The sequence below is a fragment of the Hibiscus syriacus genome, unplaced genomic scaffold, assembly GCF_006381635.1.
Source record: "Hibiscus syriacus cultivar Baekdansim isolate YM2019G1 unplaced genomic scaffold, ASM638163v2 tig00014086_pilon, whole genome shotgun sequence".
Lineage (NCBI taxonomy): Eukaryota > Viridiplantae > Streptophyta > Magnoliopsida > Malvales > Malvaceae > Hibiscus > Hibiscus syriacus.
This window is the reverse complement of record NW_024062316.1, coordinates 1-25742: the sequence shown is the minus strand read 5'-3', so window position 1 is coordinate 25742 and position 25742 is coordinate 1. Positions and strand designations below refer to the sequence as shown.

At 35.2% G+C, this 25742-nt stretch overlaps 2 protein-coding genes and 2 pseudogenes across 2 annotated transcripts; 3 read left to right on the top strand and 1 right to left on the bottom strand.

Annotated features, from left to right (window-relative positions):
• Window positions 1–1074: 1074 nt before the first annotated feature.
• Window positions 1075–9916, top strand: LOC120206917 (choline-phosphate cytidylyltransferase 2-like; the record flags this gene model as incomplete). Its single annotated transcript, XM_039206481.1, has 9 exons — window positions 1075–1295; window positions 1474–1587; window positions 1877–1972; window positions 2171–2213; window positions 2301–2456; window positions 2799–2879; window positions 3104–3244; window positions 3321–3517; window positions 9883–9916. Coding segments are annotated over exons 1-9 (984 nt in total), but the record flags the coding sequence as incomplete, so codon positions are not given.
• On the top strand, window positions 7009–7987 carry LOC120206914 (zinc transporter 1-like). Its single transcript, XM_039206479.1, has 2 exons — window positions 7009–7626; window positions 7790–7987. The coding sequence occupies exons 1-2, from the start codon at window positions 7009–7011 to the stop codon at window positions 7985–7987; spliced, it is 816 nt and encodes a 271-aa protein (XP_039062410.1).
• An 11221-nt stretch (window positions 9917–21137) lies between the features above and the next one.
• On the top strand, window positions 21138–24849 carry LOC120206920 (annotated as a pseudogene).
• Window positions 24850–24931: 82 nt separating this feature from the next.
• Window positions 24932–25590, bottom strand: LOC120206916 (annotated as a pseudogene).
• Window positions 25591–25742: the final 152 nt, after the last annotated feature.

Genomic DNA, 25742 nt, shown 5'->3' with positions numbered 1-25742 from the left:
TTTTTATACTGCTATGTGTAATAATTTTTTAATTTTATTATTATTATTATTATGTGTCTATTAATCTTTCAAGGTATGTTATTATTAAGGTAACTTTCTCTAATTTTTGTATTTTTTGTTGCACGATTCTATGAACTATACATGTCTAAAATATTATGTGAAAGTATGACTTCTAATTTATTTGTTCTATGACTGTTATGAATTATAATTTTTGTTTAGAATTAAGTGTGCACAACATACGATTTTTAAACATGTATGGATACTTTGTACTTATGGTTTATCTATGTCATTTTGCAATTCGAAAAGCTTGTCATTTATGTTATGTTACCAAAGTCAATATGTATACCATTTTGATTTCTCCGAGGAGCCTAGGTTTTAGAAGTTCATTCCTCCTAGAATTTTAAAAATTCGTCCCCCCAATATAAAATTCTATGTCTGTCATTGTTTATGGGGTACATTCATGTACTACATTAGGTTTCTATGGTACTTTTGTGCGCTGCTTCTTGTTTTATTAATATGATTACGTATTACATGTGGTTAGAGGAACAAAGTGTTTTAGAATTATGAAGAACTTGGGATGATTGGATAGTTCGAAGCTTTTGCATGGATCCCATTTATGTTTAAAGTTGGGTAAGATTGATCTTCTCCGAGTTTTGCTGACTGATGATGAGTAAGAGACGAGTTTTACTTGGAGAATTGCATTTTGCGCCATTGGATCCACATAATGAAAGCTTCCGTTTTTACTGTTTTGATTTAGTGACTGTTCCTTGTATGTGTTCGGTCCTTGGTAATTGCTAATCCTGTCCTGTCAGTGTTTACTGTACTATTAAAATATATATAGTCTTATAATCACTTAGAATATTAAAATAATAAATCCTAAAATATTCATGCATAAATCTAATTAAAGAACAGTTTTTTAAAGAGCGGGAGATGAGAATCAACACAACGGTAAAACAAGAAACAAATCGAAGAGCCCAAAGTTCTATTTTACATTTTGACACACTACAAAAATAGCAGCGGAAGAAGCGCATATTCGAAGGCATGGAGGGCTGTTTGAAACGGAAGCTCCCTTTTTTGCCTTACGAAGAAGACATGTAATCCGAATTATAATTATGAGACACGAGAGATTTTAAATTTGTCAACTTTTGTCTTCTAAATTCTATCATCTCCATCATGAACAACGACAACACCAGTGATAATCCCGATCCCGATCGCCTGGTCCGTGTCTATGCCGATGGCATCTATGATCTTTTCCATTTCGGCCACTCTCGCTCCCTCGAACAAGCTAAGAAATTGTATGTTTTCCTCCCTCTTTTATCCACTTTCTTAACTTTTAATCTGCACATATTTCTGGGTATCCTTCAGAAATTTCCATCACTGCCATTTTTCTGATGTTTCTAATTTTCTGGGCTTTGCTTGGTTTTTCATTTTCCGTTTTGATTACATATATGATTGATTTTTGCGGAACTTTAGGTTTCCCAATACGTATTTAGTTGTGGGGTGTTGCAATGATGAAACAACCCACAAGTACAAGGGTAAAACTGTTATGGCCGAAGCAGAGCGCTATGAATCCCTTCGCCATTGCAGGTATTACTTCTTTCCATAACTCTCAACCTTAATACGAAATTGCGGTTGCGATTGTGGTGTTGCAATTGTGGATGTTGCAAAAGTTACGACGTGATGTTGTGGCCACAATTTAATACTATGCAGTCTCAATATATTCTAGATTTTGTATTGAAAAGCATTAAAGGGAAAACAACAACTAGGATTAGCTCATTTGAAGAGCAATTTGGTTGTAAATCTTTTCTTCTTTAATAGAACAATTTTGTTAGAACTTAGAATTGATATTGTGTTATTTGTTATTCATTTCTTACAGGTGGGTTGACGAAGTCATTCCCGATGCACCATGGGTTATCAATCAAGAATTTCTTGATAAACACAATATCGACTACGTGGCTCATGATTCGCTTCCGTAAGGATAGACAATGCTTGCTTGCTTTGAGACTAATTTGTTCATTGTGAATGCTGCATTATATAAGAAAGATAACTATATGGGAAAAAGGGACAGCCATTTATTTTATATAGGGCTTTTAGTTACTGAAAAATATATAAATACTTGGCATTCAGCACATCATGTAGTCTTTATACTTTGCCATAATTTATTTTACAGCTACGCTGATGCCAGTGGAGCCGCCAATGATGTGTATGAGTTTGTGAGTTAATTGAGACATTTCTTTGTAGTTATGCATTTGGTGCTCTTTTAAACTTTGTTTTATATTGAAGTAAGCTCTTGTTCTTAGGTTAAAGCTGCTGGGAAGTTCAAGGAAACTAAACGAACTGATGGGATTTCGACGTCAGATATAATAATGAGAATTATTAAAGATTATAACCAGTATGTGATACGTAACTTGGACCGTGGATATTCAAGGAAAGATCTTGGAGTTAGCTACGTCAAGGTATGGTCTTGAATCCTTGTGAGAATGGAACTTTACCTTGAGATACTAAATTGGCAGGGATGGACCAAAGGGGACGGAGGAGGAGGCAGCCGCCTCTTAAAATTTTAAATTCACATGTATTTTAGATATTTTCTTTGTATTTTTTATTTATAATCTATTTTCGTTTCCTAAAATTTTATAAGTTCGCCTCTAACATAAAATCCTACGTCCGTCCCTGTACATGGGGGCAAAACAAGCATAAGGAAGCTTGAGTGAAATGTTCAAATCACAGAGGTGCAAGGGGGTGTTCACCCTTTTTATCATCAGTGCTTCTATATTGATGTTCCCATATGATATCAACAGGAAAAGAGATTGAGAGTGAACATGAGACTGAAGAAACTACATGAAAAAGTAAAGGAACACCAAGAAAAGGTGGGAGAAAAGGTATATCCCCTCATGCCATGACTATCTAGATCTATTATATTTCATTCTTCTCCAGTGGTTAATGGTAGGGATCTAGTCGTTCATTGGAAGCCAGATGCACATCTTTTAATTTTTTATGGGGTGATGAATTGGTCAGCGTAACATTTATTAAGTTTGTAACTGTTAAACATGATGCAATAATAACTGAATGAAATTCTCTAATCTTTACCAGAAAATACTTGCAGATACAAACTGTTGCTATGCACCGCAATGAGTGGGTGGGAAATGCCGATCGCTGGGTCGCTGGATGTAACGAGTTGGTGGAAAATGCTGATCGGTGGGTTGCCGGATTTCTTGAGATGTTCGAAGAACGTTTCCACAAAATGGTGAGCAAAATCCAAGGAACTCTATGCTTATAGTAACGACAAGTGCATGCACATAAAAACTTTCGGTGCTTTTCAGGGCACTGCAATCAGAGAGCGAATCCAGGAGCATTTGGTGAGGCAGCAATCAAGGGGTTCCACATATCTGTTGGAAATCAGTGATGAAGACGAGGAATATTATTATCACGACGATGACGATGTTGATCACGACGATGACAATGATAATGAGAAATACTATGACGAGGATGAATATTACGACCAGAAAGACGAGAAAAAAAGAAATTAGAAAAACAAAAATATTGCTTCTTTAGTTTACTACTGTAGGGTTTGAGTAGAAAGCTTCATTCTGTAATTTTGGTTATTCATGTCATACCTGAAAATGCTGTTGTCCCCATTGGTGCTTCTTTTCACCTAAAATTTTGATGCACAATGTGAGAATTCTTTTTTAAAAAAGAATTGTAGTCTGGATATATATAAGATGTATTTAAGTAGATGTTATTTATAAAATTGTATGATGTTAATTATGTTCATGATTGTATGTATGAATTGTATAAAGTAAATTTTAAATGTATAAAAATATTGATATTGACTCGTATCGCTAAGGTTTTTCCTTTCCAAAAGAGTTGAGGAGGGTTTAAGTGCAGGGATGTTAGCATGATTTCATGCTACGGTAAATTTTTGAAATTTTAGGGCAGCGGATTTATTAAATTATTAAAGTGAAAATAAATTATCAATAAAAATATAAAAAAGAATATATAAGATATATGACAATTTGAAAATGTTAAAGTAACGTGAGTTTAAGTGTAGGGATGTACATATGATTTTTTTTTTTTGATAAGTCAAATATATTCAAAGAGCAGAATGCTTCAAGAGTACAGAAAAGTTTCAAAACAACACAGAAAACTTACAAAAGAATCAATGTTCTTCTATACCTCATTGATTACATAAAGTAATATTAACAGGATCAATTCTATTGATATTTTTACCTTTAAGAATCAAGCTGAAAGATTCTTTAATGGTCTGGATAATTTCTTCTGCAGATCGAGCTCTTTGTTTGAACACCCTGTTGTTTCTCTCGATCCAGATCGTGTAAATGGTAGCGTTGAAAGCTATCTTCAAGATCAAAGTGAGCAATGACTTTCCTTTCCAAGTGGAACTTGCCCAAACCGTAAAATCATCCCAGGAACAGGCAGGAAAAATGATGCCAGAAAGTGAGAACACAGTATTCCAGATTAAGACAGCAGTAGAGCAATGAAGGAATAGATGCTCTCTAGTTTCCGGGTGAGAATTACAAAAAATACAGTGATTATCATTGATGAGCCCTATATGTTGTAGACGAACCTTCGTTGGAAGCTTGTCAAGAAAAGCCATCCAAGTAATCATGCTGTGTTTGGGAGTGTGCAGTGGGAACCATAAAAGTTTCTGCCAGTGAACCTTCGTTTTCTTCTCCCGAAGAGTGTCCCAGATCTTACCAGCGTTGGTAGCAGCAGGATAAAGGATTTGTTGAGCCTCAGGTCTGAGTTTAAGCAGTTTCTTTAGGCTCCAACTGGCTTTGGAATTGATGTCAACAGACCAGAAATTTTTACCCTTGAAGACGTAGTGGTGGAGCCAAGAAACCCAAAGGGATCCTTCACCAGCTAGGATGAGTTTAATAAGAGAGATCATGCAAGCTTTGTTCCATGATTTCATATACTTAATCCCAGCCCTCCTTCGGATTTCAAGAAGCATATGCTTTTCCAGCTCACTCTTGCTCCAGTAGCAGTAATGTCCGACCCCTTCCAAAAAAACCGAGAGCAGAGTTGCTCTATTCTCTTAAGAATTGAACTGGCAGAAATATTTGTCTGCACCAGAAATTTGAAGACATTGATTTTATAAAAAATTTAAAGTGATTTTATGTTGTGGTAAATTTTTAAAATTTTAAGACAGTGATTTTATAAAAATTTAAAGTGAAAACAAATTATCAATAAAAAATAATATATAATATATGATAATTTGAAAATTTGAAAGTAAGACTTCTTCTGATCAATTAAATATGAACCCTATACAGCCCGGTTATGTGTCCACCCTGAAATCTCATTTTTTTATATTATATATTTTTATTATGAATATATATGTGCCCACGCTCACAAATATTTATGGGATAGCGACTGACCCTGTAGTTTTGCATGGTAATTAGGTTCACGTAAATTAGGCCATGCATGCATCTAAGGAACACGATGTTATGCGTGCATAAGCTATGAAGAAACGTTCACGTTGTGCATCAACCTCGAACCTGAGAGGAGTGAAACTAGTTCAAGAGCTCGTCTTGCAACCGAGACAAGTTGTTGTCTGGGTCTAAAACCACCGTGCTAGGTGGAAGACCAAGCAATTGGAAATGGACTATGGCCTTCTCAAAACCAGTTATGATGCTAATAAATAATATTTCATCAGACAGTGACTCGATTGCTGTCTTAAATGAAGACATTGTCATCAACAACATTAGCCCCAAAAACGTGATTATTTATTCACCGTTTATATCATCAACAACATCTTCTTCTTCACCATCATCCATGGATTGCTTCAATCTCTCCAAAATAACTTATCAACCTCACCAGTATGTGAAGATGGAAGGACATAATTTCTTCAGTGCAGATGATGAAGCGTGCAACTTCTTTTCAGATGAGCAAGCGCCGATTCTTCATTGGTACTGTCCTGAAGAGTGGAGCTAAAGGTGCCAAAATGCCTGGTCAAAGGGTGCCAACGTGGCCAAATAATGCCAACCAGTCACCCAAAGGTGCCACATCAAACTTCTATGATTGCGGGAAGGGCTGGTAAAGATACAGTGACCGATTTATTACAAAACAATAATATTAAAGATCGTGTTGTTGCTTTTAAAACTTCCATGCAGAAAATAAAAATTTATTCATATTTCAATGACTCATTTACGTAGTTCACCTTGTTAGATTTGTATTTATATTATGTGTTTATCTTTTTGGTATTTATATAAAGGGATGGTTTTCTATATTTCTAATAAGGAAACGAAACTATAGATGTCAATATAGCATATTTATATTTTTCCAAATTTTATGTTGATATATTTTTTTTTCTCAACAAGAGAATTATCGAAAGACGTAGTCAAACTATATCATTTTTTCTATTTATGTGTATAAATTATTTTTCAATCAATTTAAGTGTTTAACGTTACAAACGTTATTATTTTAAGTGTACTTATCGTGACGATCATTAAAAAATTTCACTAAGTGACACGTGCAATATTCTGATAATTTTTAATATTTTATTTTTTAAAAATAAATTAAAAACAAATTATTATACTTAAAAATATTTTTTAAAATCAACATTTGGTGACGACGGTCGGAATGGCTAGTGACGGTGGTTGTGTCGTCAGTGGAGGTTTAGTCGACGACAATGGCGGTGATCAGCGTAGGTATATGGATTAGAATAAACGTTTTCAAAGTTTTTTGGTTTTTTATTAAAAATTTTAAAAATTTTGTTTTTTAATATATATTTTAAATTTCTTTATTTTAAATAAAATTTAAAAAATTATCCGAACGTCATATATGTCATTTAACAGAATTATTAACAACGGTTAAGGTTGGGATACTTAAAATAATAACATTTATAACACTAGACATATGAATTGACTGAAAAATAATTTAAATACTTAAATAGAGAAAATATTTTAATTTAGAGACTTACTTTTATACTAATCCTTTATATATTACATTGTCTCTTCAAACAATCAAACTCGACTCGACTCAGTTGCAGCCATGATCCACTTTAGGGAAACAAAATCCTTCACGTTTCTTTGCTGCTGCTTTCTAACACTAATTCCCTCCCGTGTATTAGGAGACTGCACCTGCCAACCCGAAGATGAAGATCGGGACAACTCTCTAGCGCTCAAATACAAGATGGCTGCTATAGCCTCCATCCTCGTCGCCGGAGCCATTGGTGTTTGCTTCCCTCCGCTTGGGGAAACCGTCAATGCTCTTCGTCCTGAGAAAAATCTCTTCTTTTTCATCAAAGCCTTCGCCGTCAGAGTCATATTGTCCACCGGCTTCATCCATGTTCTTCCCGACGCTACGGAGAACTTAACGTCTCCTTGCCTCCATGAGAATCCTTGGGGGAAGTTTCCATTCGCCGGACTGGTGGCGATGGCCGCTTCCATCGGTACAGTGATGATTGATGTGTTTGCTACTCCTCATTACACAAAGTCTCACCTTCACAAATCACAACAGAACATCGGTGGTGATGAAGAGAAAACAGAGGAAAACGAAAATCATTTGCCGGTTCATACTCACGCCACACATAGCCATGCTCATGGTTCCGTTTCTATGGTCCAGCGTTCGGATTCAGTTCAGCTTCTTCGGCACCGAGTAGTATCTCAGGTATTTGTTATTTTATGAATCATATATATATATATATATGACGCGCAATAATTAGAATAGCATCTCTACAATCGCAATAAATGCAATACAACCGAAACTGTAACTTAAATCCCTAATTCTGATTATGTGATATGAAAATTGATAGATTTATCTGATGATGTAGGTTTTGGAATTGGGAATAGTGGTGCACTCGGTGATCATAGGGATATCTCTGGGTGCTTCTGAAAGTCCAAAGACTATAAGGCCATTGGTGGCTGCACTCACCTTTCATCAGTTCTTTGAAGGCATGGGGCTTGGTGGATGCATTTCCCAAGTAATACATATGCCCATCTATTGCAAAAAACGAATTCAAAAAGGCTAACATTTTTGTATAAATAACAACAACAAAACCCTATTCCCATATGTAATGGGGTAAGGGGAAGGTAGGGAAGGTAGGGTAGTAGGCTGCCCCCAACGCCAGGTTGAGAGCAGCTTCCGTGGAAGACTTCCGGCAGTCAGAAAATTAAAAATAAAGATAAAATGCAATGCATGTATAAAAATAAAAAATAAATACATAGTTAAACAGTCTACATATGTAATCTACATATGCACATCTGTAATGAGAATTAATCCCTGAAATTAAATCCCTGCGTAAAAAGCTCTGCATATAGACAGAAACGTAAGATCCGACTAAAATTAAAAAGAGGAAACATGAAGAGAAGAATACACAGAAGTCAACGATAGCAAGCAACGGGAAGAAATAAGGTCAAATGGGTTAAAACCTAAACTAAGGCAACATTTTCCAATACCCTAGTTCTTAGCCTTCATAAATTACAATGACAGAGACGTATAAAAAGTAGACGTCATGGAAATTTTTATAAAGGCATTAAAAACAGACAGAGATGATACACCCTAAGGATGTGACTCGTACTACTCAGCTACCCTGGTCTTAAGTCTCTATACTTTCCTATCTGAGGTCATATCCTCGGTAAAGATTAAATCCTTCAAATCAGTTTTCAAGCAGTCTTCCCACATTTTTTGTATAAACATATACTGCAAATATATATATATATAAAGAAATAAGTCTGTCAGAATCTGCCGTGTAGAAGTCTTGTGTGTTTAGGAGTCTTATGTTAAGAAAGTTCAAGTCTTTGTAATCTATCTCTAGATAGAATTTTATCTTTAGCAAAAAAGTCCAATAGAAGTCAGCAACTCAGTATATTTAACTATTTCAATCTCCTATTCAATAATAAGATTTTTTTTCGCATTACCTCTCCTTCGATTTATTTCCTTAGGTTATAACAAGCTACTAACTTAGGTTTCAAGTACAGCTGGACCGCAAATGCTAATCTAGGATGTCAACGTGTTAAAAAAATGATGATGCAGCAAAAAATCAATTTCTTAAAAAATAAATTTTATATTAAATCGATCACAATCAATCATAAGATGACAAGTGCTGTTGAGATTACTCAAATCCATTGTGTTGGGAAGGAAATGTCGTCGTCCACTTGATTCATTCATAGAAGAATTTGTATTTAGCCTATAGTCGTATTTGATATTAATGGAAAAAAACACTAAACAAATTAAAAAAACACATGTTAAAATTACATAGTCTAAAACCTGGGTTTGAGAGGTCTAGCTTAACCATCAAACCAAACATGAAACAGGAAGCCTAAATCAGAAAGAGAAGAGCATTACAAAACCATAAATCGAGTTTATGCTAGAGATCATTTTGAACCGATATAAGAAAAACATAAAATTTGTTTGATTATCAAAGGAAGATAGAGTTTCTGGAAGGTTAATGTTTATTTCGAACAATGTTGGGTATTTTAAAAGGTTGGGTTTGTGGGTTTCTATTTGGTTAGTGTTTCTTTTATGGAGTTTATGAATGGGTCTTTTTAGTAAACAAACTAATAAATTTTGCCATGTTATGATAAAGGGGTTAATTTTCTTATTTCAATATATCCGCATCATGGATCAAGCACAAATGGATATGCAATATAAGGTAATAATTAAATAGTAACTTGAAAAGGAAAATTTACCTCCATTTTCTGAAGCATGTCCTTCAACTTTTCAAGCCGTCGTCGTCTTGCATTGTCATCTCCATCTCCTACGACTTGTGCAACTAACTTGTCACTCTCTGCCACCAATTCTCCATTACATCTTTCGCAGTGAAAATATTCATCCTCCAAAGAAACTAATCGCAATGCATCCAATGCATTGTATCTGAAAACATGGTATTAGGGAAGCTTCAATTTTTCAATGTTACTAAATCACTAAAAGTGAGAAGAAAAGAGAGAAGCAACGGCATTTCCCACAGCCAGGGCATACATACTCCTGAACAGTATACTTGTCCTCAAGTTCATCCTGTATTTTTTTCTTCATACGATGCAGTCTATACCTAACAACATCATATATCTACAAAACACGTTGCTTCAGAGATTTTTAACAAACTAAGAAGTCTGAATCTGCTTGGAAATTGCAAGAGAGCTTCAATCATTTGATAAGCACAGTACATGTTTGGAAATTACTAAGGAATAGAACAACAATGATTCAAAACAGATACAGAAGGAATACTTACCGACAAAACCACACAGAGTGACAACTAAAAAACATTATCCCAAAGAAAGAAAAAAGAAAAGGTACTATATCAGACTCTGACCTCTCTCCTATGATCCCGGGTTACTAATTTTTCTTCCTCAAATAACCGTAGAATCCGCCGAAGTTGCTTAGAATGTAGTTTCAACTCCTTTGCCAAATCTTCTTCCCTAACCCATTGTCTCCTAACAATAACAGACTAAGGTGCCTGAGAAATTGTAAGCCTGAAGAGAAGCTCAAGCAAATAGGCATGATTATTGCATGCAACCAGAAATTATCCTTGACTGATAAACATATTTGGCATCACGGCATAACTAAATAAATCTTAGTAAAATTATTAATGCTAACCTCCTAAGGCAAGACTTCTTATTGGACTAGGGGAGGGGGGCGGGACACTTGCCAAAGTAGTCCATCTAGTCTAACACTTCAGTTTCACCACGCTATACCTATCACAAAAACACAAACCTTAAATTCAATGCTACCTTTCCAAACAAAACCACTTCGCCTCTTCCCCTTCAAAACTATTGAAATAAAGCTATTTCTAGTTATTCCCGATAGATGAGTAAAGAATCAGTACCTTGTAAGAGCATCAAGCACTACAACAGCAATCCCTCTGTTATCCCCACGACCCGTCTTCGGTTGATTATCTCCTTTCGTCGTCACGTCATCATAAAACGCCCGAGCTGCAAGTTTCACCTACCTGTTTTCCCAATCCCAACATCAATAAGTAAATTAAGTAGGCAAAATTACAAACCCTATTTTTGGATATCCTCTATTGCCCCTGATTTGAATTAAAAGAAAAAGCATATGTAACCCTATATACCGATCTATCCGTTACGACTAGATATAGTGGATTACAATAAAAATTTCCGAAACATATTCTAAACCGTCATCGATAATTTAAATCCACATTATAAATAACATTAAAAAAACATAGTTAATAATGATAAAAAATTCGAGTAAATATTAAACCGTAAGTGATTGTGTAAAATAAAATATGTCATAATCTGTATTGTTGTAAGTCTAACATCAGTAACAAAAACAGTAATCGTCATAAAAATAAGTATTTCAAAATAAAGACACATATCACCGTAAATGAGAGCAGTTCAGAAGATAAAAATTACAACAAATTGTTAAGTACGAATGTGTCGATCCTCTAAGTGTCAGGTCCGGAGTGCTTATCCAAAAGCATCTGAAAGGGAAGAAGTTTGAAAAGGTGAGCTAGAGAGCTTGGTGTGTTCCAATGGTGCAAGTAAAACATAATGAGAAAAATAATAAAGAAATAATTCAGTAAAGAATCATAAAAGTCATAGTGAAGTTTAAATTCTAACACTCATAATTACCTCCTCCCATACACCAAAATGCATTTCCCATAATTGCATCATAAGGGCCTACCTTATATCCATTGTGTATAGGAGCTAACCTAAGGGAATATCTTGGGGCCTGAGAGCTCACCCAAGAAAGTTTTTGGGGCATCGGAGTCTACCCAAGGTCACCTTAGGTCCGTAAGATTAGCAGATTGATCAGAGTTGAACCTCTATACTTCAGTATCGTACCTAAAACATATCTATATAAAACAATTCACACATCAAGCAGTGAATTCAATGATCCATAAATCGACATAATCATATCTTCCAGTGAAAACAAGTAATCAGATAACACATATCAGATAGCATGGTTCATAAACAGTCAACCCATAAATCAGTAATTTTGGTAAATCACATTTCAAAAGAGATAAAACAATCATATAGCACATAGGGAACACACATAGCAAAAAGGAATCAGTCGGCAGTCTACTGAACACCTGTCTCGCCACGCTCTGCAGTAGTGCTCGAATCTAATTCATAATAAACTAAGTTAATATCAAAATAAAATTTTAATCGAATTATTAATGAGGTTTATGGGTCCTACGAGTAATCACTGTAATCACTGGCTCGCGAGGTCGAAATGATCGAGAGGAGCTGGATCGAGCTGTCGAACGGTCAGTAGAGTCTCATGTACCTTCAAATAACAATATCTTAGACTATTCATTAACCTTAATTTAATTATTCTTAAATAAAATAATTAAGTACATGCATATTCGAGTTTGACGGTCAATTCGGAAACTTTCGGGTTCAAATTTGGCAAAACAGACTTTGATTCGGACCCAGGACGTCGAAAACATAAAATAAGACTTTTCGAAAAAAACTAACTTTTTGTTCAAAGTCAATGATGGTCAAAGTCAACTATGTTCAACATTCTGGTCAAAGTAAATTGTTTGGTCAAAGTCAACGGGTCAGATCAGTTCGAGTTGACTCAGATCGATTCAAGTTGACTCGATTTGGTTTGAGTTGACTCAGTCTGGTTCGAGTTAACTAGGACCAGTTCAAGAATATTCAAATGGAGCAAAGGCCATTCGTCAGGGCGGCGTTTGTGGCGGCCAAATGGAGAGGGGTCATCGGCCAATTACTCCCAAAGGTCCAACTCAACGATTCAATGCAATATCCAACTAAAACACGACCTAAAAAACAATGAAATAACTAGAAAAGAAAAAGGAACTTACCCACATCGCGAAAGAGGATTCGATGGCGACAAGGGACCGGAAGGGTCGGGTTCTGGTTGGAACTAAGCGTGGAACTCACAGTGGTGAAGCACACGGTGACGAAATCAAATGATAATATGATAGGGAATAAAACGCTTTAATGGTAAAAAAATTTAAAAGCAAAAACAATAGAATAATTTTAAGAAAATAAGAAAAAAATGGACAAGGATAGACTAATGACTTATTTCGAATCAGATAGAGATAAAATTTAATCTTTAACTAGTTTTTCTTTAAGTAAACGGATAACAAGATCGTAAAATAAAGAAATCAAATAAAGAAAATTTTGTATTGTTTTCTCAATATGAAGTATGTGGTAAGACTTCTTTCCACCTTTATATTTATAGTTATAAGTAGTAAATATAATATATAACTTTAATAATGATGAATATTAAAGACCTGATAATAAAATACACCAAAATCTTATCTTATACATAAAGATAGATATATACATATATAAATGTTCATAACATAATCAGATTAAGAATGATTTGAGAAGAAAAAAATTCTAGCCTTTTGTTTCCCATTCCTTTTTTTTTACTTTGCTTGGCAGACGACGATATCAATTTTAATGTTAATTGTTGATCATATGTATTTCTTGTTTTTTCTTTATTTTTTTATACCTCATATCGTTTTCTCTTTATTTAGTTTTTTTTAATTTTTAACAATTCTGTCTTTATGGCACACTTTCGTTTGTCTTTGTGACACATTTTCTTCTGTATTTTAGCACGATTTTGGTCATTTGGTTGTTTTTTTGTTTATTTTTTCAGGTTTAGATTTACGATGTATAAACTGATCAAAATGATATTTATTTGTTAGTATATTGATCTTTCTTGCTTTATACCCTTGATTAGATTTAAATACGTAATTTGTGTTGAAAGATATTTTTCTCACGATGCTTGACTTTGGTTTGTGATTATTAGTGGTCTTTCAATAATTTAATTTTTTGTAGTTCGTTTATCGATGCAATTAAATATATTCGTGTATATCTTTTATTCGAGTTTTTTTAGATTTATTTTTATTATTTCTTTATAAGATCTTTATATAATTTCAAATGACTAATTTTTTATATTAATGATTATAAGGCATGACCTAATTATATGTTGATTATAATGATGTATATTATCTTCTTTTAATAAAACTTCCCACTATTATTTGCATAAAAAATATATTCATAATATAAATTACTTTTTAAATATTATTTTTAAATATATATTATTCTCTTAAAAATGCATAATATATGACACGTATTCCGACATTTCATTGTAAAATTGTATCACCACATCAACATAATCTCACCCTCCTTTTTCCTATTATTTGAGTAATTTTATTGTACGATTGTATTAATATACAATTAAAAAATCATATTGAAAATATTAATATTTTTAATAAAATATTATTTAAAATATTATTTTTTATTTAAAATATTAATTTTGTTACCTAATTTCTGATAAAAAAATAAACACTTACTATTAATATTTTTGATAAAAAAATTTAATTAATATTTTATCAAAAATATAAAATATTTTAAGTAACGTCTAACTTTAACATTTTTGATAAAAAATATTTTAATTAACGTTTTATCAAAAATATTAAAAAATAATTAACATTTATAATAATAATTTTTTAACGGTATATTAAGATGGTAGTACCTTATACATCCTTCTTATGAGAAAAGAAATAAGAGAAAATAACCTCAGTGACAAAAAATGCTTATAATATACGATTTTAACCAACTTTTTTTGGATTTGCCAAAATGACCAACTAAATCGCAATGCGATCGATAATTCGCAACGCGATCTCCGGTATCGCAAATCAGTTTCCAGATTCGCAATGCGATTCTGACTATCGCATTGCGATTTCTCAAATTCACGTTGCGATTTTCCTAATTCGCAATGCGAATACGTAAATCGCAACGAGATTATGACTATCGCAATACTGAATTTCAAATTCGCAACTCGATTTCTGAATTCGCAACAGGTTTTAATTTCACAACACAAATGTTTTGGGTATATAACTACGCAGCAACTCATAACCTAAATCCCTAAATCGCAACTCATTCCATCTCCATCTATCACTCTCTCCGGCGACATCCGTTCCTATATCCAATGACATCATTCCCCATCCGGCAACAGGTTTTAGTTTCGCAGCTCGTTTGTTTAGTAAATTAATTTACAATAATGAAATCATCTCATGTTGATCATGATTGGATAGATTTGTGTTTTGGAGGGTCATGGGAGAATGTTCATGGTGTTTTACAATATATGTCTTTACCCATGAATCTTCAACTAAAACTGTCATTAAAAAAGTTAACTTATGAAACTCTAATGTTACGTGTTGCAAATAAATTGAATTTAGAGCCCCTAAGTGGATTTAGGCTATCTTATCAGAGAAATGGTAAAGTTTATTTGTTAACCGACAATGAAGATGTTAAACGATTCATTGCTTACATTAGTGTTTCAAGTGATGATGTTACATTGTATGTTGTTAAACCTAGAAGTAGTGAAGTTGGGTCAGTAGCGGGTAGTAATCAACTAAGTTTTTCAACCCCAGTTTATGGTGCTCAAAATTTAATGGTTCCACCACAATTTCATCACCAAGCAAATATTGTTTCACCACATTTCCAATACCAAACACAATCTCAAAACCCACAACCTTTCCCTAATCCAAATCCCAATCAACTTTCAGCACCATATTCCGGTTTTCGTATTGACCAGTTAGACGATGATGAGCCAACAGAAAAAATTGTGAGTACTAGTCAGTATTCAAAATTTGATCTTGGTCAATACCCGGACTTTGATCTTGGTCAATACTCGGATTTTGATGATTTTTCAGAAGAAGAAACAGACCCTGCATGTAATGATTTTGATATTGGTCAATACCCGAATTTTGATGATGAAACAGCCGTTGCCGAGGAAGATGTTGTTGATGATAATGAGGAGGAAGTTACGACTATAAATGAACATGTTGAACATCCATTCTGTAATTCATATAACACTGAATAAGAAAAAGAATAAGAAGAAATCCCCAAAGAAAAGTCCCCGAAGAAAATGCCACGGGAGTATAACTGGAATATGCCAGAATTACTTCAGATACCGGAAGAAGAGTTGGTAAAGATAGCAGTTGATTGTTACACAAAAATTATTCGTATCAAGAAAGATGATTGTTTTGATACAAAGGAAGACTTGAAGATAGCTTTGTATACGAAATGTGTGGAAGATAGCTATCAACTAAAAGTTAACAAATCAAGCAAAGATCGTTTCGAAACAAGGTGTATGATTGACAAAAACTGTATGTGGCGTATGATTGCAAAGAGGATAAAAGATTGCGAATTGTTTCAAGTTAGGACTTTTATTGATAAACATACATGTTCAAGAACCCAAGTTTTTCCTCACCATAGACAGACAAACAAAAAGGTGTTGGGTGGTTTTCTGGCTGAGTTAATGTTTTTGAATGGTAGGGTATATCGGGGACATGAAATTATGACTGACATAAATGCTCGGTTCAAGATTAGTATCTCATATTCTCAAGCTTGGAGAGCCAAATGTTATGCCTTGGAATTGTTGAGGGGGTCGCCAGAAGCATCGTTTGCCCAACTGCCGGCTTATTGTCACAATTTAAAACTGAAAAATCATGGGTCGGTAACTCATATCAAAACAGATAGAGATGGACGCTTTGAGTTGGTGTTTATCGCCATTGGTGTTGCGGTTAGTAAATCAATATAATTTTGTTGACTCGTTTTTGTTAGTCACATGCATTTCACATTTAAATGATTATATTTCTTGTGTATATGATTTTGTAGATTCGTTCGTTTATTAATTGCATGCGCCCAGTTATTATAGTTGACGGAGCACATTTAAAAGGTCGATACCTTGGAGTAAACTTATTAGCAGTAGCCATGGATGCTAACAATGGGATACTGCCAATAGCTTACGGGGTTGGCAAATCTAAAAGCTCTGATTCATGGACATGGTTTATGGGGCATCTTAGGGATTGTATATATCCTATTAGCAATCTGACAATCATATCCGATAAGGCAAACTCAATTGACAACGCTGTTAGAAGGTGTTTCCCAAATGCTTTTCATGGACTTTGTGGTGTTCATTTGTATATAAATCTAAAATCAAGGTCTGCTGGTATAAAAAATCACAGATGGACATACTGGAAGGCTGTAAAAGCTTATCGGGAAGTGGATTTTAATAAGCATATAAACTGTTTAAGACATGTTTTACCTCAGTGTGCTCAAACACTAGAAGATGTCGGGTTTGAAAGATGGTCAAGAGTACATCAACTTGGAGCAAGATATGGTTTCATGACGTCTAATAGTGCAGAATCAATCAACGCTCTAAGTCGTCATTCCCGGAAATTACCCATTACTATGTTAATGGAGTTTTTTCGAGCCTCTATTCAACAGTGGTACTACAAGAAAAGAAACCATGCATGTATTATTTCTTTAAATTCGTAACTTATCATATATTTTACTAAGTATTATTTATTTAAATTTACAGGAACATTGGAACATCGTGTTACACCATGGACAGAAAAAAAGATAACGAAACGTGTTGTGAAGTCAACGTCATGGAGAGTTGAACCATGTTTAAACACTTTGTTTGAAGTACGGATAATAACTTAAATTGTCGATCTAAATGCAATGTAGTTGTATGAAATGGCAAACATCTGGTTATCCGTGTGCCCATGTTATAAAAGTTTATTTTCATCTAAACCAAGATGATTCAAGCGCATACGCTATGGATTGCTACACTACAGAAGTATATCGACAGACTTATGGCGAGATTGTCTACCCTATTCCACATCCTTCTGAGTGTGACATACCAGATGACTTACAAACAGTTTTGCCACCAGCCATGGACAGAAGGCTACCTGGCCGACCAAAAAGTCATGATCGTATACCGTCTAAGGGTGAAGAGAAGAAGAGATCGACATGTAGTTGGTGCAAAGAAATGGTCATACAAGGTTGACATGTGGATCACCAGTGCCATCACAATCATCTTTTTCTCTACCAAAATATGGAACCTCATCAAAATACAAAGCTCATATGGTGTCAAGCAAAAGGCAATCAAAATCGTAATCATCTTTAAAATCCCAATCACAACCGGCTTCACCTTTTGGGACTGTTAACTTAAGTGATTTTTAAATGCAAACGTTGTATTATGTGGATTTTATGTGTGAACTTTTAATATTTTCAATTAGGCATGTATTAGTAACTTGAGTTTGAAAATTTCTATGATTTGTTAAGTTGTTATCACTTATTAGGCATTCATTTGACTATCGCAACACGGAAATAACGTTCGCTATCATCTTAATGTCAATCGCAACGCGAAAATTACTATCGCAACGAGAGAATCGCAATGCGAAATGAAAATCGCAACGTGAAAATTGTAACGCGAATATGAAAATCGCAACGCGGAAATGACTATCGCAATGCGAAATGAAAATCGCAACGAGAGAATCGCAATGCGAAATGAAAATCGCAACGACAAAATCGCAACGCGAAATTGCCTTCAACATAATGCATATTGAAATCAACAAAATCAACCATTACATTTCAATCAATTAAACAAGTACAAATAAGAATTAAGTTCACATCAATTAAACAAATCATCTTTTACAAATCAATTAAACAATCAAAAAATAAGCAATAATTCTTATTTCCTCATCTACTATTGAATCAACTTTTGCAGCCATACATCATTTTCACGCAGCTCACTTCTGAGAACAGGAGATAGAAGTCGTGGCATCTTTGCCGGTCGCCTATCATGAGGTGATGGTGGAGAAGAGGCTCGATGATGTGACGGGATAGGTGATGGCTCTCGTTGTAGAGGTGTATAGTCGGGTCGATCAGGTGATGGCTCTGGGTGATGTGATGGCTCTCGAAGTGGAGGAAGTGGAGGTTGATCATCATTCGTGCCACAAAAAAAACGCTGACTAGCTTGCCACCAATCAGTGGCAAGCTCAGCCTCCGTAGAGGTGTCAGTCTCTGTAATGGAGTGTTGGCCTCCTAAAAATATAAAAACTCAAACAAAGTTAAACGTCTACTATTAATAACTTGTTTATATATGATAGTATTTGTGTTAACTTACATTATTTATTATCGCATATGGTATTAAGTCTTCCCAATCCAACAGACGTTTCCTCTTCCATGAAATAGCCCTAGGAATATCATTTGAAGTTTTTAATGCATATGTCCGCATGCTGGGGAAAGCCTCGAATATCCAAATCTACAAACAATATAATAACAAACATTAGTAATTGTTAAATAATTAATTATAATTTTGAAAACATTATATAGAAATTCTTACCTTAAAGGCCCAAACAAAGCCTGACAAAGTGTATTTCGACCCATCGTCACGCAAACTTTTGCGGTCATCAAAGGCAGACGACAACTTAGTCCAGGTAGCTTTCCATATATATATGAACCCCACGGAAACAGATTCCATGCATTTAGATCCTCTACCAATAATATTAGCTCCTGAGGAATAGGTTGTCTGGCCTCTCTGCCTAAAAAGTCGGCATACAAAAGTACTAGAAAGCATACTCGGACAACATCGACGTCATTCATCCGAGTAAAACCATCTTTCTTATTAAACAATTTCTTCAGGTCGTCGACGTGTAAGTTCGACTTCTCTATTGACTCATCAGGAAAAACCCGGGATAACTATGATGGGCGGGTGCTATGACGAGTGTATCGGCCTACATCATCGTGTCTGAATCGTAGACCAGTGATTAAGCAGAACTCCTTCCGCCCAAAACAAGTATACGCCGGTGGAAAATGAAATCATATCTCTTCCTCACCACGTTGTATACTGTCGGGTAGATCGCTAGTCATGGTCTGAAGCCACAAATGGGTCAAATTAGCATCTCCACCCGGATGATGTACTCTCAGCCATGGCCCAAAGCAGGTTTCCTCAAACAATTTTCTTTGTGCAGGTGAAAGCTTCGAAGCAATTGTAGTGGCTAGGCTAACTTTATTCCTTAATGTCAATGAAGCCGAAAAAAATTCTACAAAAACAATAAACATACCAAGTTAGATATACCAAAAACTACACTGTGAAGATATACCAAAAACAATAAACATAAAGAGTAGCAGTTTATTCTTGAAACTAAAATTTACAACACTGTTTTGTCTTTTGGTTGAAATGAAAATCGCAATGAGAGAATGACTATCGCAACACGAAAATGACTATCGCAACGCGAAATGAAAATCGTAACGAGAGAATCGCAACGCGAAATTAAAATCGCAACGAGAGAATCGCAACGCGAAATTAAAATCGCATGCGATTTTGGTTTCGCGTTGCGATTCTCTCGTTGCGATTTTCATTTCTCTCGTTGCGATAGTCATTTTCGTGTTGCGATTTTCATTTTCATGTTGCGATTTTAAGTTTAGAAACTATTCTTCTTCTGTAAATTGAAACTTTAATGGATTGCATTACTTCAACCAAAAGACAAAACAAAGACAAATACTAACTTCACAGGGTTAAAGACTAAACAGTTTAGCAGTATTGGCAGCAATCGAATGAATTTAATAAGAAATCTAAGTGAAATGGTTAATTTATTATTGAAATTACCAGTAAACTTATCATCAATTTCAATATGAAAAACCTAAAATAATGCAAAAATTTCAAAATAAAAATAATTAAAAAAACTAACCCTCGGAGGTTGATTTTCCATTTCTGAATGATTGTGAGTGATTTCTAACCGTGAATGGTTGTGAGGGATTTTGCTGGAGATGGGGACGGAAATCTTCGGAGATGGGGACGGATTTCGCCGTAGAGAGTGGGAGATAGAGATAGGACTGAGTTGTGATTTTAGGTTTTAGGTTATGAGTTGCGATTACGGGATATACTGTGGACGGTTCAGTGTTCCGATAATTAATATTCGTGTTTGGAATTTGAAAATAAAATACGCGTAGCGATTGTAATGGCGCTTAAAAAATCGCGTTGCGATTTACGGATACGCGTTGCGATTTACAAATACGCATTGCATTTACAGATACGCGTTGTGATTTACGTAATCGCGTACCGATTTACGTATTCGAGTTGCGATTTACGTATTCGCGTTGCGATTTACGTATTCAGAAAAATCACAACGCGAATTTGAGAAATCGCAAAACGATAATTAAAATCGCGTTGCAAATCTGGAAACTGATTTGCGATACCGGAGATCGCATTGCGAATTATCGATCGAATTACGATTTAGTTGGTCATTTTACAAATCTAAAAAATATTAATTAAAATCTTATATTATAAGATATTTTTAGTCACTAAAATTATTTTCTCAAGAAAAAAACTCCGTACATAATCTTCCAAAATTTCCCTGGTAATGAGTGTAGCTCATCACTATCAAATCCAAACTTAGCTCTCTTCTCTCTAAACTCAAAACGGCAGATCATTGAGGATACTTGAAACGTTAACAAAGACCAAGTTAAACACTCTAGCTAGAGATCCGTAAAGGCCATGGCAGCCATGATGTGCATGCCACCACCATCATTTTCTTCTCCGTTGGCAAGTCAGTCGCTTTCAGCACCATCAAGGCAGGCAAGCAACCTCCCACTCCGCACAATCCCGGGATCCTACGGCTGGCCTTTGGTAGGACCAATCTCCGACCGTCTAGATTACTTCTGGTTCCAGGGACCCGACACCTTCTTCCGGTCAAGAATGGAGAAGCATAAGAGCACCGTTTTCCGTACAAATGTTCCCCCGAGTTTCCCTTTCTTCCTCCGAGTGAACCCCAATGTCATCGCCGTCCTCGACTGCAACTCTTTCGCTCATCTGTTCGACATGGAAGTGGTTGAGAAAAAAGATATTTTGGTTGGGGACTTCATGCCTAGCACCGGCTACACCGGAAATACCAGGGTTTGTGCTTATCTTGATACCGTCGAGCCAAAACATGCCCAGGTACGTGATGAATCTGGGTCTTTTTCCCTCCTTTCTTCCATGACACTATAAACTGGATAACTGGAAGGAAATTATTGGTGAGGAATTTACTTCAAATCTTGTTAGATTTATTTATTCAATAGTAATCAAAGAAATCTCAAAGAAAGTAATCAAAGAAAGGGTTAGTGATGATTTCTTCACAAGTGTGAATTATTTTCTTTCCGACAAATAAAAGTGAAAAAAATCAAAATTTTTCCTCCACCGATTTTGTAAACAATCTTTCTTTCCGAAGCAAAGGACAAATGGTTAAGCTGTTTTTATGACCCCCACAAAGGCCCAAAGATTAGTGTAAAGGAACCAGATATTAGGGGTTGTCCGGTCTTTTCCTTTTCTTTGTCATGAAGTTGAAATTTTCTCTCATCATGTTTGGATTCTAAGAAAATTGGGGGGGGGGGGGAAGGAAGGGGAACTGGGATACTAGTTTAATTCATAATTTCTCGCATCAACCGACATTGAGTTGGTAAAAGAAAAATATTTTAGAGAATGAACGATGATAATTTTTTTTTTGGAGCTGCATTATTAAACACGTGATGCTTTGTTATGTGATGTGACAATTTTCAATAATACATATTGAAAAAATGAGATAGGATTGAAGGATGCATCGCTAATTTTACAACACTTGTTAAAAATCAATATTATATATATATATATTTTCATACGTTGATAAGTTAATATATTTGATTTAAATTTAAAAATCAATCTCTAGTTATTAAATTTTTATTTATTCGAGTTATGTTTTATAATTTAATTAGAATTTAATTTTTTTCGAAAATTAAAAAATTATAAATTGAATCGATTCAAGTAGAATTTTTTAACATCAGATTAAAATGAATTTTTTGATTATTTTTTTGAAAGAGTAAGTTCTGTTCACTCTGGTTCAGATTTGATTTTGATTAAAGAAATTGTTTTGAGGTGAAGGCAAGATAAGCTTTTTGGACCGTCCTCACCTTTGAGGGCCAACTACAAGGTATGGCCACACATCAGGATCAACCATAAATAGGCAGCATGGCCCCCAGTATTATATAAATTTGAAATGACCTTTTAATCCAATATATTAATTAATATAAGTTATAACAATATACATATATATTACTTTAAAATGTCTGAATTCCTTAGACTTGTTATTAGTTTTTGGGTTAAATTACCTTTATTTAAGTCATCTGACTATTGCTAGGTTAGAGTTTGGTTACCCAACTTCTAAAATTTTCATTTTACTCACTAATGATGGCATGCTTTTTATATTTTAATCACCTATCAGCTATTGTTAAAAATACAACGAAATAATAGGATTTGATATAATAATACATTTAATTCTCGAAATTTATATATATTATTAACTAGTTCTAATTCAAAATAATACAACAAATTAACTTTTATATTTGTAAATTATATCAATTTAGTCTTAAACACAATAATCATCGTCCTTCATCACGTAGTACAGATCTACTTTCCTTTGTTTAAAAGCACCAAACAACTGAATTCAGTATAAGAAGCAAACCTTTGTGCAAACGCAACTCTCCTGAACTTTGCTTTGTGGCAAGACCTCCATTTGCATCTTCAGCGACTTCTCTCTGCTTTCTTCCTTTGAGCCGAATCATATTAAAATTTAAAGTAAACATATTTGCTTAATAAAAAATTTGCCTTTGAGTAGAGAAATCACCTTCAGGTTCGTCGTTAAATTCCTTTTAAAATGATGAAAAAAACATTTAGTGTTCCTTCGTTGCTAATATTATTTTGTTGAAAACCCTTGATATACATGGTTTAATCTCCTTAGTTCATCTTTCCTTTAACGCATTTGTTGATTGTATGATTGAAAATAGAAATTGTTTAAATAAAATGACAAGTTAGAAGGAAAATAGGTACGTAATAAGAACCCTAGATAGTTGGCTATGGATTTTGCTGCTTTTTTCTCAACATCCAAAAGAATGTGTGTGTGTGTGTGTTTTTGGGTTAAATACTTTGTATGTTACTGATATTGCAATGACGGTTGTTTGAGATGTTTGAATTGAACAGCTCAAGAACTTTGCTTTAGACATCCTGAAGCGTGGGTCCAAGTGTGGGTGGAGGAACTCCAAGCCAACCTCGACATCTTCTTCGACACCATTGAATCCGACATCTCAAAAGGCGGCTCCTCCTCCTTCGGCTCACACCTCCAAACCTTCCTCTTCAACTTCCTCAGCAAGTCCCTCGTCGGAGCCGACCCTGCCCTCGACCCTGGCGTTGCCAAGTCCGGTCCCTTGTCCATGAACCTATGGCTCGGCCTCCAACTCCTCCCCACCGTCCCTATCCTCGCTTTTCAGCCCTTGGTTGAGATACTTCTTCACTCCTACACCTACCCTTTTGCCCTCGTAAGTGGAGGCTACAGAAAACTCTATAGCTTCATCGAACAGCACGGTAAAGAAGTCGTTCAGCTTGGTGAAAAAGAGTTTGGCCTTTCCAAATCCGACGTCATCCACAACTTGATCTTCATTCTCGGCTTCAATGCGTATGGTGGTTTCTCCGTCTTTTTACCTACATTGTTAGACACCATAGCTAGTGATAGAACCGGGCTACAAGCTAGGTTAAGAGACGAAGTGAGGAAAGTATGTGGGACATCAACAGGTCTGAGGTTCGACTCGGTGAAAGACATGGAGCTGGTGAACTCGGTCGTTTACGAGACGTTGCGTATGAACCCGCCGGTACAACTTCAATACGCGCGAGCTAGGAAGGATTTTCAACTCACTTCTCATGAATCGGTTTTCGACATTAAGAAAGGTGAGTTACTTTGTGGATATCAGCCTTTGGCCATGAGGGATGGTAAAGTTTTCAAAGAACCGGAGAGTTTTAAACCAGACAGGTTTGTGGGGAAAGGGAAAGAGTTGCTGAATTACTTGTTCTGGTCGAATGGACCTCAGACCGGGACGCCGAGTGAAATGAATAAGCAATGTGCAGCAAAGGATTATGTGACACTGTCAGCTTCGTTGATTGTAGCTCACATGTATCGAAGGTATGATTCAATCAGTGGGAATGCTGGTACAATCACAGCTGTCGAGAAGGCAAATTAGAATCAGTATTTAGGAGCACAGAGTCTCTCTGGACCAATGTTCCTTCAAATAAATTTGATATTACTTCTCATTATTATCACTACTGAAATATATATACATCCCCAATAAAGTTTTCTAATGATCTTGTTCCTATATAGCCATGGTCGATGGTTTCAGACGAACAAGAGATTATCTTGTAACTGTGTGTGAGATTTGGTAACCTCTTCTCTCCAACCTTTTTGTCGAGCTCTTATTTCCCACATTGCTGTTAATTTCATCTGAGTCGACAGTGCTTCTTCAGCTTTCTCCCTGGCTTCTTCGCATGTCTCCATGCCTGAATTGCATTTGTCCGCTTCCTTTTGATACTGTGATGCTAATTTCTAGCCTCCAGTAATGCCATGTCGCCTCGTTGCTGACTTTCCAAAGCTTCAGCTTCTCTTAGCTTCAGCTCTTCTGTCAAAAGTTCTGCAAGCTGCTTTTCAGTGTCCTCATTCACCTCCGGATCATGTTTTGCGCAATCTGCAAATACGTCTGCAACACCCGCAATTGTAATTTAGTACTACAGTGATTATTAGAGAGTAAAGAGAGAAGAATAAGAGAAATTATGGAATATACTGATTTCACATCAGATATAGAAGGCATAAATCTGTTAAGGTAAAGTTGACACCTAAAGAACGTGATAGGAGCAAAAATGGTGTAACAGTAACCAAGAAACCCAGAAAAGATAAGAGAACAATTGTAGATTTCCTTGCATTGTCGGTTCTAGATTCTAATAAATACATCAATGAGAAAGAAACTGGAAACTAACCTGAAGCGGGAGCATTGTTCAGTCCTGCATAAATTAAAGACGGAGCCACAAAATTAACTTAATTTTGCCATGCATGTAAGCATGCATAAAACAGGCATAAGTTTCGACTTTAACAATTAACTGCATAACAGAGATGGAGCCAACCTTCAGGGGTGAGAAGAGGCTGAGAAGAGCAA

Coding starts and splice junctions, on each gene's coding strand:
- LOC120206914 (XM_039206479.1), top strand. CDS start 7,009: ATGATCCACTTTAGGGAAACAAAATCCTTCACGTTTCTTTGCTGCTGC. Junction 7,627..7,789: donor GGCACCGAGTAGTATCTCAG/GTATTTGTTATT, acceptor CTGATGATGTAG/GTTTTGGAATTGGGAATAGT.